General features: G+C 41.8%; 3 protein-coding genes across 3 annotated transcripts in view; 1 reads left to right on the top strand and 2 right to left on the bottom strand.

The window, feature by feature from the left end:
* Positions 1 to 4,475, bottom strand: part of egln2 (egl-9 family hypoxia-inducible factor 2) — a 29,366-nt gene extending 24,891 nt beyond the window's left edge. The window contains exon 1 of the mRNA XM_058633753.1: positions 4,307 to 4,475. The gene's annotated coding sequence lies outside the window, so the exon portion shown is untranslated. The remainder of the gene's footprint in view (positions 1 to 4,306) is intronic.
* Positions 4,476 to 6,882: 2,407 nt separating this feature from the next.
* On the top strand, positions 6,883 to 9,798 carry tmem160 (transmembrane protein 160). Its single transcript, XM_058634102.1, has 4 exons — positions 6,883 to 7,183; positions 7,356 to 7,380; positions 7,868 to 7,960; positions 8,721 to 9,798. Exons 1-4 carry the CDS (start codon positions 6,950 to 6,952, stop codon positions 9,002 to 9,004), a joined length of 636 nt encoding a protein of 211 aa, XP_058490085.1. The 5' UTR covers positions 6,883 to 6,949; the 3' UTR covers positions 9,005 to 9,798.
* Positions 9,799 to 13,109: 3,311 nt separating this feature from the next.
* Positions 13,110 to 18,952, bottom strand: part of npas1 (neuronal PAS domain protein 1) — a 38,132-nt gene continuing 32,289 nt past the window's right edge. Inside the window, exons 9-12 of the mRNA XM_058634920.1 lie at positions 18,794 to 18,900; positions 18,448 to 18,595; positions 17,070 to 17,182; positions 13,110 to 16,489 (exon numbers count right to left, since the gene is read on the bottom strand). Of these exons, the coding sequence (XP_058490903.1) occupies positions 15,405 to 16,489; positions 17,070 to 17,182; positions 18,448 to 18,595; positions 18,794 to 18,900 (1,453 nt within the window). The 3' untranslated portion in view covers positions 13,110 to 15,404. The remainder of the gene's footprint in view (positions 16,490 to 17,069; positions 17,183 to 18,447; positions 18,596 to 18,793; positions 18,901 to 18,952) is intronic.

Here is an 18,952-nt window from a genome sequence, read left to right as displayed (position 1 = left end):
AATGTAAACATCTGGACATTGACCTCTGAACTTTGTTAAAGTTTTTAGGGACCTCAAGTTTTGGAGATGGGAAGCTCTGGCATATGATAACCTTAAAGGAATAGTTCCACATTTTTATTGGATGATATTTTTGTTGCCACTCTATTAAGGTCTTTTTTACATGAATCTATCAAGATATAATTAATTTCTCAGTAAACTAGCTTCCTAATGTAGTTTCAACCATATTCGCTGAACTTTAACCAAATGCCTGTCAACTTTAACACTTTACTTCCCACATGAATCACAGTAAGAACGCAAATTGACATTTCCATCAGAATTTTGAACCATTCCTTTAATCATGCTCAAAGATAATAGTAGTATTATTGAAGTTGTAACTGGTATTGATTGCTTCAAATACCATTATTGAGTGATTGAACTCAGTTGCCAATTTGCCATGGTCAGAGATTAAAATATAGGCCTAATTTCAGATTACATTGTATGTCTCTAACTGGAAAGATCATTGCTTTTTTTGTTATGACCTGAGAAGTTGTTGATGTCATACACCTTTGAGTAAATTAATAATTTCTTCATGAAGATTTGATTTCAGAGTTACCCCGAGTAAAGACAAGTTTATGAAATATGGAAGCTACTGTTGATCTATGTCATGGAAAAAAGTATATTATTTGTCCTAAGCAAATAAGGAACTTGTTTTGGAAATGTTTCATCTGTAGGTCTAGAGACCACGTCTCTGTAATCAGGACATCGGCCACTTGAGGACAATGGATAAGGCTGTGTATTGGTAATCTAATCTAAAACAAGCACATCAAAGATCCACAGTGCACATTCTGCGTTTTATTGTTGCTGACATTGAGATGTGACACATATTTATTGATGCTAGAGTGGAAAAGCAAGATGTGGCCAGGAAGTTTGGTCTCACCCTGAGAGAGCTTTTCCACCAGCACACAGTTGGCCAAAGGTTGACCCTGCTCAGGAGGAGCATGTTAAAAAGGACAAAGGAAATCCTTGACACTAAATGTTTGCACAAGTTCATTTTCAAGTCATGCGGCAAGTATGGTGGTGGGCAAAGAAGACCAGAAATAACACTCCCTTCCAAGTTCTGCCACTGCCAAACAACCGTAAGTCCGATCTAATCCTGTTACAATGATACCATTGTTTTCATGATTGTGAGAGATCAGGATGATTCATTACAAGAAATATGCACCAAGTTACTACATTGCCCGAGGTACGGCCTCCAAAATATTAAAGGTTTGGCACAGAACTTAACACTAACTTGATTACTTAAACACACATGTGAAAACCATTGGCTCCAACAATATTAAAAACAAGTCACCTCAAAAATAAATCAGGGTTTCTATTTACCAGGAGATCAAAAGGAAAGCCATTTCATAAGTAAAAGAAAAAATAACCTTGGAACTACACATTCAAACACCTGCAGAATTGAATAACGCTGACAGCGTCGTATCCTGTGTCCTGTAGTGTTGGTACATCATAATATTTCCCTTCAAAATAACTTTCTCAGAATAACATGGGCAATTTGACAACAGCACATAATATTGATGTGTTTAATTTTTGTATTCTTGTGCATTTGTTCTGTGTAGCATGCCAGCATTTTAACTTCTTGGAATGACTTCTTTGACTTCTCTATTTATTGATTAATGTCAGCACATCATGGAGTTGGTGCCCAGTTGACACTTGTATGAACTTGTTTGTCCCAATGATTGAAAAACAATGTTGTCTTGGCCATAGTTAGGGCTCCAATGCAGCTGACTGAAATCCCTTACACTGTAACTTGTGCAACTGTGACTAGTGCAGCTCTGCACGTATACACATCTCCTCCTTCTGCCCATCTCTCTCTCTCTCTCTCTCTCTCTCCCTCTCTCCCTCTTTAGATCCTTTTCACTGACACCACAGGAGTCAAGCAAGGGGAACAACAAGAGTGAACAGCTAGTGGAGGCTTTTAGTGGCCTTTTGCTGACAAACAAAACAAAAAATGTCAACATTTCTGTTTCCATGTATGTTTGTTTCTTAAAATGTTAATGAAACAACATCAAGTATTTGAAGTCAAACATCCACATATTGTTAATAGTTGAAATAGCCCTAGCAGATGACCACTTAAAAATAAAAAAGACAGTAGCATTAAGAGAGGACATTGAATGAAGACACAGATTTGCAAACCAAAAGAAGACAAAATCTGTGCAGTAAAAACAGAAAATATACAACTGTTTATATCAAAACAGTTTGCCTATGACCTGCATGGTCATGTCTCCCTTTTGTAAACAAACAACATTTACATTTCATGATCCAGACTTGCACAATTAGCAGTCAGTAGTGTGTACTGTTTACCAATGCAACTGCAAACACATATTGCCATTAGCCAATGAAAAAGAGCAGGTGGGACACAGGAAATAGCATCAGAAGAGGAAAAAGGAAGGTATTAACAAAAAGGAAGTAGCTGAATATCAATACAATGGCGATGTTTGTTTACCCTTTAAACTGTCGCTCTCGTAGACATGGTCGCTCTCTTGAGACTTTGATGCGTTTGGTTGGCTTCAGTTGGTTTGACAAATCATGTAGGCCTCTTGTTAAATATGTGATCCCCAGTCTTTCAGTCGTCATAAAAAAAATCTGCTGAAACCAGTTGGATAGTGTGCACTAAGTCTTTTCAAAATTGGTTAGGGTTAGGGTTAGTATCCCCAGCTTGAGAAAACAGGAGCAAAGGAAAAAAAGAGTGAGCGACAGCCAAGAGGACAAGGAGTGATAGAGGTGACCCTGGATATGTATGGGAACTGTACAAATAGCCTTACTTAATATAGTGCCAAAATATAAAGAGAATTTCTGTCTTCAGAAACCTTTTTCTGTTTTAGTTTCGTATAATATTGGCTGTGAAAAGCACTCCTCTGTGTGCATAAGAGTGTTTGTGTGTGTTAGCATACAGTACAAACAGTCTGCCATTGTTTTTGTGTACAGTAGCGTGAGAGCGACCTGCGCATCACATCAAAGACCTCACTGATACACACAGACACACACACCGACCCCTGCGAAGCTTTCCATACTTCTCACACTAAATCAGGTGACAGGTGCGGTCTTATACCCAATAACACCACGCCTGTCACCTGATTTAGTGTGAGATAAAGAAGACAAAGGACCGTCAGGAAGAGGACGTCCACTCACCCTCAGTGAGGAGACATTCGAGCACAGACGTCTCCCTCATAAACACACATATCCGTGCCAATGCAGAATCAGCATGTCTCAGTTATTCTTGGAGGGGGTTTCTCCTCCTCACACATGAGTTACAGAACAGCAGCTGAGCAGGTGTGATGTTCAGCTGCTGTGGTCCCCACTAAAGCAGTAGCATGCACACCCCTGGTGCCCTAATTGGCAAGTATCTTCTTGAGTCACAAGACGCACGCTAAAGTACCTTCTACACCCCCAGTATGATGTCCTGCAGACGTGCTAGAGGGTTGTAGCCATTGTAGCACGACTGCACGTTAGCTTTTCTTGCTAAGCTGAAGCTGCTGCCAACTAATGGTAACCACAGCAACTGCAAGACGCTGAAGTTAGCCTCCGATTCGCCAGCTTCCGATTCGGCACTTAAGGGGAAAGTTAAGGGGAAATTTACCGAATGTGCACTGCGACTGTTTGTCTACTGATTATCTTCTTTTTTGGGACACTTCTTGATGTGAAAATATTTTAGACGTTTTGGGTATGACATTAACTTTGCTTGACTTTATTCTATTTGTGAAAATGCAATAAATTCACATTTCACTGTTTCTTCAGCATATAGACCACTTTGTGCCCCCCAAAAAAAGAGAATCAGTGGACAAACAGTCACTGCACATTCAGTAAATTTCCCCTTAACTTTCCCATTAAGTGCTGAATTTTACATGATTAGAATCCTAATTTGTAAATATTTAGTTACTTTAGTAATCATTCGAATTTGGTTCAACAAAGTCAAAATAAAGAGATATTTTTCATGGCTTTACACCGACTGTAAGTTGATGATTTAAATTGCATGCAGAAGTGTTATGCATTTATCAAATGTCTCTTGAAATGTTTGGTTTACTTACTCAAATTACATTATTTTATTGTAATTATCTTATTGCACACAGCATGTTGATATAGTAGGTGTCTTCAGATTACGAAATACTAAAAATAAAAAATCAACAACAAGGCAGTGGCTCAGTGTAACTCTGTAACCAAACAAAAACACGATCATAAACCTTCACAATATTCACCAACTAAATACAAAATACATTCGTTTAAAACTACACAAAAACATTCAAATACAAACACAGATTGAAATTACCTGCAGTCCCAGAGTACACCGCTGGGGAATGACGCCCCCTCTCCTCATCCAACAAAACCTTCAGTCCGCTCGTGTTAATACAGTATTTTGTTGAACGTTAAACGAGGTCCGCGACAAGTAAAAATACAATATGTTTCTTGTATCGACGCTACAACAAGCCGTGGGGAGACAAAAGACGACAAAACGCCTCGACCACCTGCCTACAGGTGTTCCCCCATCACTTTGATTACACTGTGCTCGCGCAGCACCAACCCGGTGTTGTGCCGAAAAGAGACTGCTTGCCGAAAAACGACTGCCCCCGACGGGAACGCGCATCGGTTCAGAGGAAGTGAGCGTAGGTCTACTCGTACGTGTCAGCTGGCAGGCGCAGCACCGAGATAAATGTTGTTTTTTTTTACTGTACAATAGAAATGTCCTGTAGCCCAAGTGAAGAGGCTACGGAAAAAGAACGGCACAGATAAAACAAGTAACCTCATGTTTTCATAATGAAAGCTAGTTGTCAACAATTGTTGAGGGTAGATGCTTTACCTTGCCACTTTTATTGTTGTTGTTGTTATCGTTGTTGCAATGTGACTTTACACCGCTTTCATGTATAAATAAAGTTATATTTCAATACCTCAGTGTCAATGATTTTATGAAAATTAGGAAATAAATGCAGAAAACTATGTAGAAAGTTTTAACGTCATATTAGATAGCAATCATATAACACATAATGAGAAATCAGTAAGTGCTATCAGAGGTGGGTAAAAACGATTATTTCATTACATTTACTTAAGTAACTTTTTGGATAACTTGTACTTTTAAGAGTATAATTATGAATAAAATAATGCAGTATATATAGAGCTGTAACTGTAACGGATTGCCTTTACATTCTGCATAACATTCTCTGTGTTTGCCGGATTACTTATAGGGTTACTGCACCCTATAAGTTTTTATTGCAAGGAGTGATAGTGACCAAATTCACTGTACATGCACCTGGTTTCCTCTACTGTTCATGCTGAAAAGACAGAGAATGTAACCCCTACCAATCCAGAGTTAAAGGGTGCAGTCACTTTTCGGCAGGCCCTTTTCTTTGGTCAGAAAAAGACATTTTAGCTTAAGTGTAGGACCCTCTCTCTGTTTTTTTGCAGAAGACAAAAAATACTGTTACTACACCAACAGTCATTTACATTTACAACACACTTAACAGTAGCAAGATAAGACTCAGAATTTGTGGAATACTGTGCTGGAGTGATGAGTAATGAGATCATAACTGAACCATATGATCATCATAACCATAAACACTGTGTTCGGTCAATGTGGAGGTGAATCTCTGATGTTTTGGGCATGTTGAGTCAAAATTTAATCAAGCATGGTGTCACAAAAAACAATTTGTCTTCATCAGCCCAGAAGCTGCATGTGGGACACACACAAAAATGATCCAAAACATGAGGTCAGGCAAGTTGACCCTTAACTGGTTACAGCGGGAGAAAAGAGAAGTTTATTTGATCATGACAGTCTCCTGACCTCAGTGCCACTGAGTCACTAAAGGGAGATTTCAGGCAATGTAGGGAGGCAGACACTCCCTACACTGTCATCACAGGGCCACATAAAGACAAACAACCATCCACTCTCACACCTACAGTCAATTTAGTGTCCAATTTGCCAAATCTGCATGTTTTTTGGAAACCGGTAAACCCAGAGATAACCCACACACACTGGGAGAACTTGCTAAATCCATGCAGAAAGTATGTATAGTATAATAGTATAATAATAATAATAATAACTATTACAATATATTATAACATAAATATAATCCTCATCTGCCCTTCATCAATGGCTTGTCCTTCTCTGAGGATCACATGAGGAGCTGGAACCAAGCCCAGATGTCGTTGGGACAAAAAGCATGATGTCACACCCTGCACGAGATGTTGACGATGGTAGTAATGATGATAACTGTCATTAATGTTATTACTTTTTTTTTTTTAAATGTTCCTGGTCTCTATCGTCGTCTCTTTCCTGTCTTTGTAAATGTAATGTCTTGTTTGTAATCTGCTGAACTTGTTTCTGTACATGTGACACCTACGACACGCCTGCCTGTCCTGGGAGAGGGATCCCTTCTCTGTGGCTCTTCCTGAGGTTTCTCCCATTTTCCCCCTGTTTTTGTAGAGTTTTTGTGGAGTTTTTCCTCCCCTGATGTGGGGATCTTGTGTTGAAATTGTTGTGACGTTGGGCTTCATAAATAAAACTGACTTAAATGTTCATATCATACAGACAGCTTTACTACCTGAGATGTGTAAACACCATTTACAATACAAAACGTGGAAGGTGCTTTCAATATTTACATTTCTTTGGCGCCATCGTGTGGCGTTAGTCTGTAATTACAATGTATTGTTTGATGCGGAAGTGAATTGACAGCAAACGCAAACGTCCAACACACACACACAAATATAAATAATAGTACATAATAAATCAACTGCGGTTTGAAATATTCAAACACATTGAACTGTAACGTAACAATGTCTCGTTTAATTCGCATGATGGCGCTGTTTTACTTGTGCCTACCTTTTCACGGGAAGCTGTTTCCGGGTTGTCGTTGACCATGTGAGAGTTCACAGGTCACTCCGAGGTCGTGTTGTGTTTTTAGCCTGGATCAGGGATGTGATGGCTTTCCTGACGCTGTTCATGAGGAGGCAGTTGCCGCAGTCCGCGTCCTACTTCGCCCGGATAGTGGGGCTGGTCCGGCCGCCCTGCGCCAAAGCCCCGGTGCGGAGGCTGCACGGCACGGCTCGGCTGCGGCAAGGCGAGAAAGGACCGTGGGGGAAGAGCCGGGTTCCGGAGCCGCAGCAGCAGCACCACCACCACCAGTTCACAGACCTGGACAAAGCGGACGCTTTGGTTAGTCCAGTATTAATTTAAACCAAAACATTTAATGTCACATTTGCTTTTACTTTCGTTCAAAAGAACTAAACGCATTATTAACAGAAAAGATCAGTGTGTTTGAGTCGTAATCTACAGTAATATACCAAGTAGATGATGCTTAAAGGCTTTTTCTGTGATTCTTTTGCAGATGCTGAGAAAGTCACATGAAACAGGTAACGTGAACATCTATCTATCTATCTATCTATCTATCTATCTATCTATCTATCTATCTATCTATCTATCTATCTATCTATCACCTATTTGTTCACCAATCATGAAAGAACGTTTGTCTTTTTAAGACTTGTTTGTATTTTTTATTGTCTAACATTATGTAGTCATGTTCCTATCTATACCAAGAAGCATCAACAATAAAAATAGGTAACTCCTTAAAATATTTGTACTGTTTTAAAAGAAGTTAATTCTTAAGAATGTGTAACATTTTCAACTTTTAGTAATTCTCCATGATTTCGTGGCTAGACAAAGTCAAACACACTCTGATCAGAATTGTCTTGTTATTATATTTATGTTAGTGTTGTGCTGTGATGACAGTGACTGTTAAACGCTCGTATACTGTGATTCATTTTGGTTCTCTGCACAGATGTCCAACATTTGAAGCTTTACTGTGTCGGCTGTTCATTTCTGGCTTTGAATGTTTTGCAGGATTCCTCTCGTGGTTCAGGAACGGCCTGCTGGCAACTGGGGTCGGAGTCATAGCTTTTGTCCAGAGTGAAGTTGGGCGAGAAGCCGCGTATGGTACAGACTTCACTCACACTCCACTCTGTTTCATGTTGTAGATCATAACTGCTGGTTACAGTAACACACAGTAGCGTGTGAAGCGAGCTCAGTGAGCTCAGTGCACGTGTCCGTGAAGGTTCTCAGTCAACCAGGTCGTCCTCAGTAGTATAGGTATCTCTCAGTGAAAAGTTTGAGAGGTGACGCTTTGCAAGAAAACTCAAGTCCGTTTGCCTGCATCTACACTCCTGAGGACCTGTGGATGTGCAACATAAAATAAATCTGTGAGTGCTGGTTAAGTTAAATAAAATTTCTTAAAACTAGAGCATCGAATTAGTCACTATTTTGGTCTGAAAAGTTCGCAAGACATAAGTTTTGATTTACTTTTTTTTATTTAAAGAATTTGTCCTATTGAGTAACGTCAATAGGACAGTCTCTGGTTGCTCTAAGGAGTTAAAAAGGAAATGATAACCCTAATGCCTAGTTCTAACACATGTCATATCAGGCTGAAATGCCAGTTTGGAGTGTTAAATTCTTAATTAGATCACTTATAATGAGTAGTTATTGCGCTGGATATTATGTGGAGAGAAAAAACAACACTTTAATTTATCATATAGCATTTCTAAAACAACAAATCTAATGATGTTAGACTTGTGCACAGTGCTTTCATAAACATTTATATTTCCTAATTTTTGCTCTCTATCTTTTAATTACACCCACATAAATAAACGCTGGTGGAAAACTAATTGGATCTCTCTCTCTGTCCTCTTTGTTTCCTCAGCCTTCTTCCTCCTGGGAGGCGCGTGTGTGTCGTTCGGCAGTGCCTCGTACATCAGCAGCCTCTTTGCCTTGCGGAGGATCATGCTGATGTCTGTGCCGGCGTTGTTGCTCCATGGCGCCGTGGTGGCCAGCGTCGCCCTCTTCTGGCTCTGCGCAGTATCTCTGTACATTGGCCGCCTGGAGGTGGAGATCATCCACGAGGTGGAGGGAGAGGACGAGGAGGAGGAGTGCAGAGAGTGCCGCGAGAGGCGCGAGGATGGCGACGGCAAGGACGCGAAGAAGTAGTGATGTCTCTGTGTGTGTGTGTGTTGAAGAGAGACTTTTGGATCCTTTGTACAACTGATCTGAGAAAATTCTGATAATTTGATAGCTTCTGATGAAAAGAGGTTTTGTTTTTTTTTTGTATAGAAATTATAATCATATATACACAGATATTTTCAATGCTGCTTCACTTGCGTCATCGGCCTGTCTGGAAATGGTGCATCTTCACATTCCCAGACAGAAAGATACACTGTGAACATCACATTTGATCTACTTGCTTTTCTCAGGCTGCTGTTGCAAGTGTCTGTTTGTCAGAATTAGCTACGACACTTGAAGTTCCCATAAAGTCTTGCTGGTTGTCACATCCTGTGTGAGATCGAGGTAAACGGAGATGCTACGTGCATGTTTTTATTGCAAATGAACGAGGGCTTAGAATGAACTTGAACAGAGGTTTTGAAAACCCTGTGAAGTATTTTTTCAAAAAAAAGAAAGAAAGAAAGAAGAGAAATTGTGAGGACAATAGCACTTTTGTCATTTCTGTGTGTTTGTTATTACAGTACCGTTTAGACTTTTGGAGTTTTTCCACATCACTTCTGAGTCTTACTGTATAGGCTTGGTATTGTTGTTATAAATGTACAGTACCTTTTCTTACACCATCTGCTGATCTCTTGTTGCTGTTTTAATGACTTAAAGAATACTTGATGGTATGGGAACGTTTGTTATATTAGTTTTGTGTGTGGAAACAGAGTTCACGATCGTTTACTTTTGTCTGTTATACTTTACCATATGTACAGTAATAAAACTGACTGGAAACTTCAGCTTGTGTTCACTTGTTTTCTTTTTTTAAAATCACATTTTAACTAAATAGCAGGGGAAAGAAAGACAAAATCATATTTAATAATATTAGATAAATACACCTCACATACCTGCAGTGTATGCAATTTGTGTTGGAACCACAAATACTGGGATCATTGAAAATGATTTTGGAAAACACTCCCACCAACACACACTGATCTTTTTGAGCAGACATCAAATGTCTCCGCGTTCATGTCGGATTTATTTACTAATTCTGGAGACAACCTCAGCTGAAATTGGGCCTGAGGCGAGAGGACAACGCCGCACAGATCACCTTCTCGTCACAGAGACAAGCGACATTTACAGTCTCAAATGAACCTCACCCAGATCACAAAGGAAGAGCAGGTAAACTCCAGAGCAACTCCTTTTATAATCTGCTCATCTCTGAGATTCACTGTGCCATGCTCCAAAATCTAGATTTGGCACTAAAGGTGATCATGCTTTTGCTGTGCTGAGAGCTATTTGATGGGCCTAAAACATCTTTTTTTAAATTCTGGTTAGATTTTATATCAGGGATGGGAAAAGGATAAAAAAAAACTGATAAATATATCGCATGCTTCACTATGCACACACATTAGTTCCTTCTTTTTTTGGGGAGAAGAATATTAGTTACACAGTTGTCTTTGAAATGACTCAGCACAAATGTGTTGTCAACAGCTTCATACACTCAAATGCTCTAAAATGACTGTATCGGAATAATATGGGTACTGGTACTCAAGTTGTTGATATAAAAAAGCGGTATTTGTGTGTTATTAGTTTTATTATAAAGCACTTTTTAACTTTGTACTGCTATAAATAAAGTAAGTTAATGTTATTCTTCCAACAGTGCTAACCACTGCAACGCTGTGTGGCCTTTATTCAGATTTTCATGCATCATTTGTAAATGGACTCAATAAAACTGATAACTTCTCCTGTAACATCCTCAGTGTCCTCACGTTTATCCACAACAACAGAGAGATTTGACGGCACTCACCGAGAGAACACGGACTCTTTCCTGGATCTGGAATATAAAGAAAAAAAAGAAGAAATTTAGCTTCAGCAATTTCTGAGCACGAGGAGCAGAGGCCTCTCTACCTGGAACCCGACGCCTCATAGGATGTCATATTTTTTAGGATTATGCAAACAAGGCCCAGCATAGTGTAGAAATGCTGTCAGAGTCAGTGGTTGTTTCCTCTGCTGTAGGAGGCAAAGGATGTACAAACTGCTCACGCACACATGCTGTACATGCATAATTTTTATAATGAGCTGCTTATCTGCAAGTATGTGAATATGTGAAGTGCAACAGAGCAGCATGGGGTTGTGTGTGTGTGTGTGTGTGTGTGTGTGTGTTGGCGATGGGGGGGCTTTGTCTGTGATAACTATCACTGACTGGGTTAGGGCGAAGGTCTGTGATATCTCCCAGCCATCGACACAACACGTTGCTGTTGAGACTCACCTCAGAGTCATCCCCTCTTCCTCTCCTCCCGTCTCCTTCCCTCTCCCTCCTCTCCTCTCCTCTCCTCCTCGTCTTAGCTGATTCCCAGGGTGTTTCAGTGCAGTTGTGTTTCACATGCAGGGTGTGTCTGAACGGCTGCTGCAGTGTGACCAGCACCCCACCTCCTCCCCGCGGGCCCCTCTCTTCCCTCTTAGGCTCTCTCCCACAGATCCTCTTCTACCCTTTTCGCCCTCGAATTTTTTTTTTTTTTAAGCTTTCTGGACTCCTCCTCACGTCCACTTCTCCTCCCCTCCCGTCTCTCCTCCCTGGCTGCATTTGACTGCACAGGTCTGCTTGGCATGCAGGAGGCTCCTGAGGCCTGGCGCGTCTAAAGGGCAGGGCGCCCAGAGGCAGGAGACGCACCCTCACTGACAAACACCATCTACCCCCAGACCCTTGCAGCTCCTGGAATCATAACACCAGCCACGACTCCAAGTCCAGGTCTAGCCTCATACATCTCCCAAACCTCATCTTCACTCCTACACTCTCAACCCTGAAAGTAGGAGCCGTAACCTCTGCTTATTTTGAGCACAGATTGCTCATCTGCTCTCAGGTGTTAAATGCCATGTGTATGGATCAAAGGATCTGCTTTGAGAACTGCGTTAAGTTTGGTTTGGCCTTATCTGGGCTGACGGGGGAGAGAGGAGATTTAGGAAACAGTGACAAAGATGAAAATATTGGAAATATTCAAGAAAAGGGATAGTTATTGATGTGTAGTAAGCCCATGCCAGGTGGAAGCTGTCTGAGTGTCTTTCCTCCATCCCTCACTCTATTATTCCAACCCGTATTTTTTTTTTTTACTCTTCCAAATGCATTTACATGTGCTACGATATTTCCCCCGGGAGCGCGGCTCCAATGCAGAGGCTAAGATAAGCCATCAAAGTCAGTGACAGAGAGGGCGCATGGGTGACTCACTGACAGGCTGAGTAGAAGACAGTCAGTGGAGCCGCCGTGACTGGCGCACATGATCACACACTGGTATTGATACAAATTGTGCGAGAGATTTCCACTGTACGAGCAGCAGCTCCTCTCCTTGGACAAACACTGCACGACAAAGAGGAGATGGAGAAAGAGAGCGGGAGGCAGTTGTTTTTTGCAGCTCGGTTCCCGGCGCACACTTATACAGTACATAGGCTTTTGCACGTACAATGGCATTTTCTCCCCAACAACTGCTCTTGTTTAGTATGCGCTTCCTTTGGTCTTGAGGAGGAATGATCCTCACTCTAATGAACTAGGGCCTGCCACTTGAATGTAAAACAGGATTTAACCCGTCTTCAATGTCAGAGCCCCTCCCTGGGGCTGCTTCAGACAACACACACACACAAATTCATGGACAAGCGCACACACACACACACACACAAGCAAACCAGCTATGCACACACACACACACAGACATCGTGATGTAGCCTGCATATAGTTTTTTATAAGTAAGTACACACTCTGTGTTCATTTCAGTCCAATCTACAGCGTTGCCTTTGAATCCGACACACTCAGAAGGACGGAGGCCTGCTCATCTCACCTGCTCCACACTTTTCATTAAGGATTAATAGAACTATGTGCGTTATAATGCGTAACGTCTGCCACCGAGTCGGACCCGTATTTTTGTTTGTTGCTGCTCTCGGCTGTTTGTGTTTTTGCCAATTCATGTTACACTCAAGAAGAAGAAGACTTCACAAAATGTTTGGTAAAAATGCCCGAAACGTCACTTCACATGTTTAACTCTAACAGGGTAATAAATAAGTCAATAAAATAATTAAAAAAAGAAACAAAAAAAACAGAAAAGAAGAAACAACAAAGCTGTGAGTTGTGCTCCTCTATTGGAATATTTTAATGTTATCATCATCTGTATCACTGTTTTTCTTTTTACATGTGTTCATTTTATTTGATGAGCAGGCGGAGTATTCACAATGATGGGAGTATAACATTAGATTCACAGTGATGGGCAACGGGTTAGCTATTTAAAAAAAAAAAAGACACACACACACTCTCTCACACACACACACACACACTCATTTATACCTTTATAGCATTAAACACCCGAGAATATGTGCGCTCACACGTGTTTGTGTGTGGCAGCTACAGTTTAGGGTGTGCAGTGCATGTTGGATCTGAACAATTAGAAATGTATATATGTTTTTTTTATTATTCTTTTATTTCCCGTGAAACATCTGAGCCCTCAGATCAAACAGTCAATCATAACCTAAATTAAGGAGAAACTCTGTTGCTTTTTTGACAGATTATATAAATTCAAGTGTATTTGAAGGATTTAATTCAAAGTGCTACAGGATGACGTGACTTTTATTTAGCATTTCTATAATATTGGAAAGAAAAAAAAGGGGACTATTTTCACTTTTTTTCCCCATAATTCTTCATAGTCTTCATTTTGGTAAAAAGGGGTCACATTGGAAATATTGCATTGTGAAAATAAAACTGAGTGGATGAGACGACAGCCACGCGACTCGGGACTGCAGCTCGGATGGGAGGTGAAATATTCTGAGCACTAATTTATTTACTTTTTTCCTATAAAAGTGTTACAGTCCTGAGATGATGAATCAATCAGCAAAAAACTGAAATTTAAAGTGTTTATATTTCCACTTTTCTTTTATTTTTTTTACTTTATTTCTTCTTCTTTTTTAAATTTGACTGAATAATTGAAATCAATATCAGTGTAATTATGGTCATTTTTATTGACCTCTGATGGTCACCTTTTTAATGACCACATGTGGTCTGCTATTATTATTTGTTTATTTTTATTTTTTTTTACCTGCCTTTTTAAATGAGTGTTTTTCCCTCTATGACACTGTGGTCAGGATAAGATATTAGTGACCACTCTTGCATTGTTTTCTGTTTTAACAGGATCACACAGTGAGCGTTAAGTGATGAAGTGCTTCGAGTTCACACCAGAACAAATCCTGGTAAGTGCTCAGAAAAACGCAGAGGTTTAAATGACAATAAAACACTTTTGTCCAGCACCATTCCCTCCCTCCTAAAACATTTTACAGAAATAACTTTTAGACAATAACAAGGAAAAAAAAAAAAACCCAAAACAATACATGACATTGTGCATCCAGTAAAACTATGTTATTTTGTCTGTCTAGACACATTTTTCACACTGTTCATCCATCGGTTTTATCTGGTTCCAAAAAAAGAAAAATCAATAAAAACAAAAACAGAAAATATGGCTTTCATACACAAACACAATCGTATCATCATACAGAGTATACTATATTTTAATATTTAGTGAAACAAATGAGCTTCCTGTAATCAAACAACAGAAATAGTATCTGGTCTGCATTGCATTTTCTTCCTTTATATATAATGGAATGTTTGGGACGACATTATTCATATTTTTGTCCCAAAGGTGTGCTTTAAGTATGGCTGACTGATGAATACTTGTTTTTTTTTATTATCATTATCATTATTATTATTAATATTTTGACTCTTAATACAAAAAACAAACAAACAAAAACACTTGAGGGCTTTTCTCAATCTAGTTTATGGTAAACCCTACGATCAAATTCTCACCTGGATCTCAGTGTAAGAGATGATGTGTGTGTGATACTGCAATAATAAAAGTTTTAATTCAAAAGTCACTTTCGTTCCTACAGACAAGTGTCCATATCGGTCTACTGTCCTCAGAGTTAATTGGGTTAATTAGGGTGAGCGTGAGGAGGGTGTGAGCTGAGGGTCTTTATGGTTTCGTCTCTATATACAATTATGGCTTCTCTGAGTGGAAGAGACACAAAAATCAACACAGTCATCTAGAGAAATACACGGAGCAGAGTTCATTATTGTTGTAAAGAAGGAAAGTCTTGAGGGACAACCAGTCAAAAGTTTCCATGTCCCATTTTCATTGCAAATCACTGTCACTTGTCCACAGTGGACGGACACATAATAATTCCCCGTGGCAGCAACGTGTCACACACTTTAGATCTCAGTTATTCAACTCATTGTCCAATTAGTAATGTCCTTAGAGGCCTAAATATCCTGCCACTTCCGTCTGTCTTGCCCTTTTCAACGTCTCTCTCTTTCTGTTCTGTCACCCCGCTCCATCCTTCATATTCATCTTCTCCCCTCACGTCCCCCTTTCCACCCTCAGTCCTCCTCAGAGCCCGCAGCCCCCCTCAGTCCATTCATACAGAAGGGCAGGCTGGAGGAGAACGGACTGTCAGACGGCGAGAAACCACTGAAAGGTGGTAGGCCGGCCAGCCGCTGTAGGTGGGGAAAGAAGGCGGGCGGGGGTCCCTTGTGGTGGTCTGAGCGTAGCTGCAGGCCATCACCGTGTCCTGCGCCGTGGTGGTGTGACGGAGGCAGCTCAGGTGGAGCGTAGCGGATAGTGCTTGGGGCGTAAAGGCTCTGAGGGCCCTGTGGGCCGAGGGCAAGGGGGTGAAAGAGGACCCGACCCGCAGCGCCGCCTGCAGCCAGTCTCTGGAGCAGCTCAAAGTCAGGGCCGCAACCTGCGCCGACGCCGCCGCCGCCGCGATTGACCACGCCTGACACTGCCCTCTCCTCACGGGGCAGCGGGGAGGACACGGACATGGCGGGGGACAAGGCAGGGGACGGGGGAGTGAACAAACCTTTAGGAGGGGCTTCACTGCTGGAGGAGGAGTCAGGGATCGGAGTGGTGGGGCTGTCGCCATTGAGACTGCTGGAGGGTGTGTGTGCATGTGACGGTTGGTGCTGGGTAGTGGAGGTTTGTGTGTGTGAACCCCAGCGGCCCCCGGTGGTCAGGGAGTCATGTTCAGTCTTGATGTTGGGGCTGCCGGACAGAGGAGACAGGGTCACTGCACTCTTTAGCTGCTGTATCACAGCGCGGCCGTTGTACCCCCTGCCTCCTCTCTCTCCTCTAGTCGGGTTGTCTTCTCCTCTGTTGTGTTTACCTCCTCCTGCACCGTCTTCCTGTTTGAGTCTGTCACCGTCTTCTCCCCCCTGGTCCCACTGTGTATCTTCCTCCTCCTCCCCCTCACTGTCACTTGCCAAGTCTGAGGAGGCGGACACGCTCTCCTCAGTGTGACGCAGGTCCTCCAGTCTGCGACGGGTTTCGGGGGGAGCGCCCTCGGGCTCGGACCTCAGAAGGCGCTTCCTCCGGTCTTCTGACTGAATGGCGGCGGGAGTGAATTTCTCTCTGCCCTTAGTGTCAGGTTCCCCCTTCCTGGCTGAGCCTTTCACTGACTGGGAACCTGTGGGGAGAGGGAGATTGTATGACATCCAAACACAGACGGGTGTTTCCGTGTGTGCGTGGACTTCATGGGAAACAGGGTTCCGAAATGTTTCCCAGTGTCCAATTTGTGAGAGTGGATGGTTGTTTGTCTCTGTGGCCCTGTGATGGACTGGTTATCTGTCCAGGGCGTACCCCGCCTTTTGCCCTATGTCAGCTGGGATTGGCACCAGCGACCCACCAAAAGCGGGTAAAGTGGTAGAAGATGGATGGATGAATGAATGAATGAAAGAAATTGATGCACTTTCAAGGTCTGTTTTCAAGCTTTCCCAGAACCTTACAGCTTTGGTAGAATACATCCATAATCAAGCTGTCTATTATTAGGTACACATGTGAACTGAATGAATTTCAGCCTGCAGACATAGTCAAGATGACCTGAGGATGATGATGAGGACGAAAGGTGATTTGAGTGACTTTGAATGTGGCATGGTCGTTGGTGCCGGACAGGCTGATCGGAGTATTTCAGAAACTGTGGATCCATTGGGACTTATTTTATGAGATGTTGGTTGTGGTATTTTTCACGTGTGCGTGTATCCTCCTACCTCGTGTCTGTGGGGAGGTGACGGTGGGAGAGGAGCTAACCCGAAGTCTCTCTGCTCTTACACCCTCCGGTAGCTGCAGCAGATCCAGCGGAGTGTCGGGCAACTCCGTTCGACTGCATGATGGGAATGATGGATAGATGAGCAAATGGAAAAGGAGAGGTGGAGGGAGAGGGAGAGAGAGAGAGAAAGAGAGAGAGACAGTTTACAAAAAAATGATCATCTGCCACTTACAGCCTTTAAAAAACATTAGCGCCGCTGATTTCAGTGAATACTTAAGAGATGCAAACAACGTATAATCAGCCTAATAACAACCTCCAATAGCCAAAGCGCCTCACACCCTTCTGACCTCAATCTAACGCACGCTCCCTTCTCCAAACAATGGCCTGACAGCACGTACAGTACACATGCAAACAGACACACAGGCAGACCCCGCCCTTAAAGACACACAAAAATAAATAAAATCACACACACTGTGCCCCACTCAGCAGCCCACCTATGCACAGTTAAGCCCAGACAAGGAGGAGGCAACTGGAGAAGTTAATGAGCTCTTGTAATTACAGCACTAATTAACTAAAACACTATTCAGCCCCAAAATTCTGACATCCATTTGTTGTAATTATATAGCTTCAGACCAATTAGCATTGAAATTCAGCCTACTCCTCTTGTTTTTGTCTGACTGCTCTGCCGCTTTGCACACAGTTTTGTTATCATGTGCGGGTGTGTGTGTGTGTGTGTGTGTGTGTGCGTGCGTGTATTCTGGGTACATTTGCATCAGTGTGTGTGTGTGTGTTTGTATACAGGGAAATAAAAGCCTTTTTTTGCAGTTACCTGCAGTTGTGTTAAAAAAAAAAAATTACCAATACTACATGAAGACACTGATGGCACATTACATTTGGAAGCATAAAAAAATGACTTAGTCATAGATAGGTTATTAAAAGTAATTATGTTTATGATAAAAAAAAGTATAATAAAATAATTATTATAATTAGTATAATAATTATAAGCAACACAAAGTGAGATACACTTCTACATCTAAACTCAAATGTATTTAAAATCTAGAAAATATAAAATCTGATGATCAGTAATCTTAAAATTTTAGCTATGTGGAGTATTTATATGAAAAATTAAACAAGTATTAACTTTAATAGACCCTGGTTAAATGGGCTTGACTTTGATGTCACTATCTTGTATTAAGTATCCTCATCAGTTTTCTCGCATGTTGAATGGTGTGGAACATCCAATAATCCTCCTGCGTTTCATCATCTATGCCTTCAAAGGGTCCGTGTTCACAGTGAGGTGGCGGCAACATATGAGCTGGGCACATAATCGGCTGCAGTCGGGGAAACAGATTGTGGCTCCGCTGCGCTTGTATACTGACCTGAGGACAAAGTTGACCCAGATGACGTTGCGTTCGTGCGGGGCTTTGTGGTTGATGGAGACGGTGGCTGTGGACTGGATCCACAGGTAGCCTCCTCTCCTCTGCAGCCAACGATAGTAACCCGTCACTACCTGGCCTTTCCTCAGCACTGAGTGGAGTGGAGAGGAGAGGAGAGGAGAGCTTTACTTTACATGTCTGGCAGTTCATGATGATGACAGCAGAGGGCGCCTACCACAACAGGACTGAATGAGACTGCATCGTGCTCTTAAACCCCCCCCCCCAGTTAAATAATGTGTGAAAAAATGAAGCGTCTCATTCCCGACATGTGCCTACTGTTGTGACTTACAGTCCTCGTGGCTTTGCCGAAGGTTTTCCAAGTCTTCTACGTGGATGAAGTGGTAACAGGTATGTCCCACCACCTCTGCTGGGGTCAGATCCATATACTCTGAGATCCTGTGAACCCAAAGAGAAAAGGTGCTCGAGCAATCTCTCTAAGCGGTGACAC

This window comes from Solea solea, chromosome 7, assembly GCF_958295425.1.
Source record: "Solea solea chromosome 7, fSolSol10.1, whole genome shotgun sequence".
NCBI classification, from domain to species: Eukaryota; Metazoa; Chordata; class Actinopteri; order Pleuronectiformes; family Soleidae; genus Solea; species Solea solea.
The sequence above is the reverse complement of the archived record's forward strand: the minus strand, read 5'-3'. Positions and strand labels throughout refer to the sequence as shown.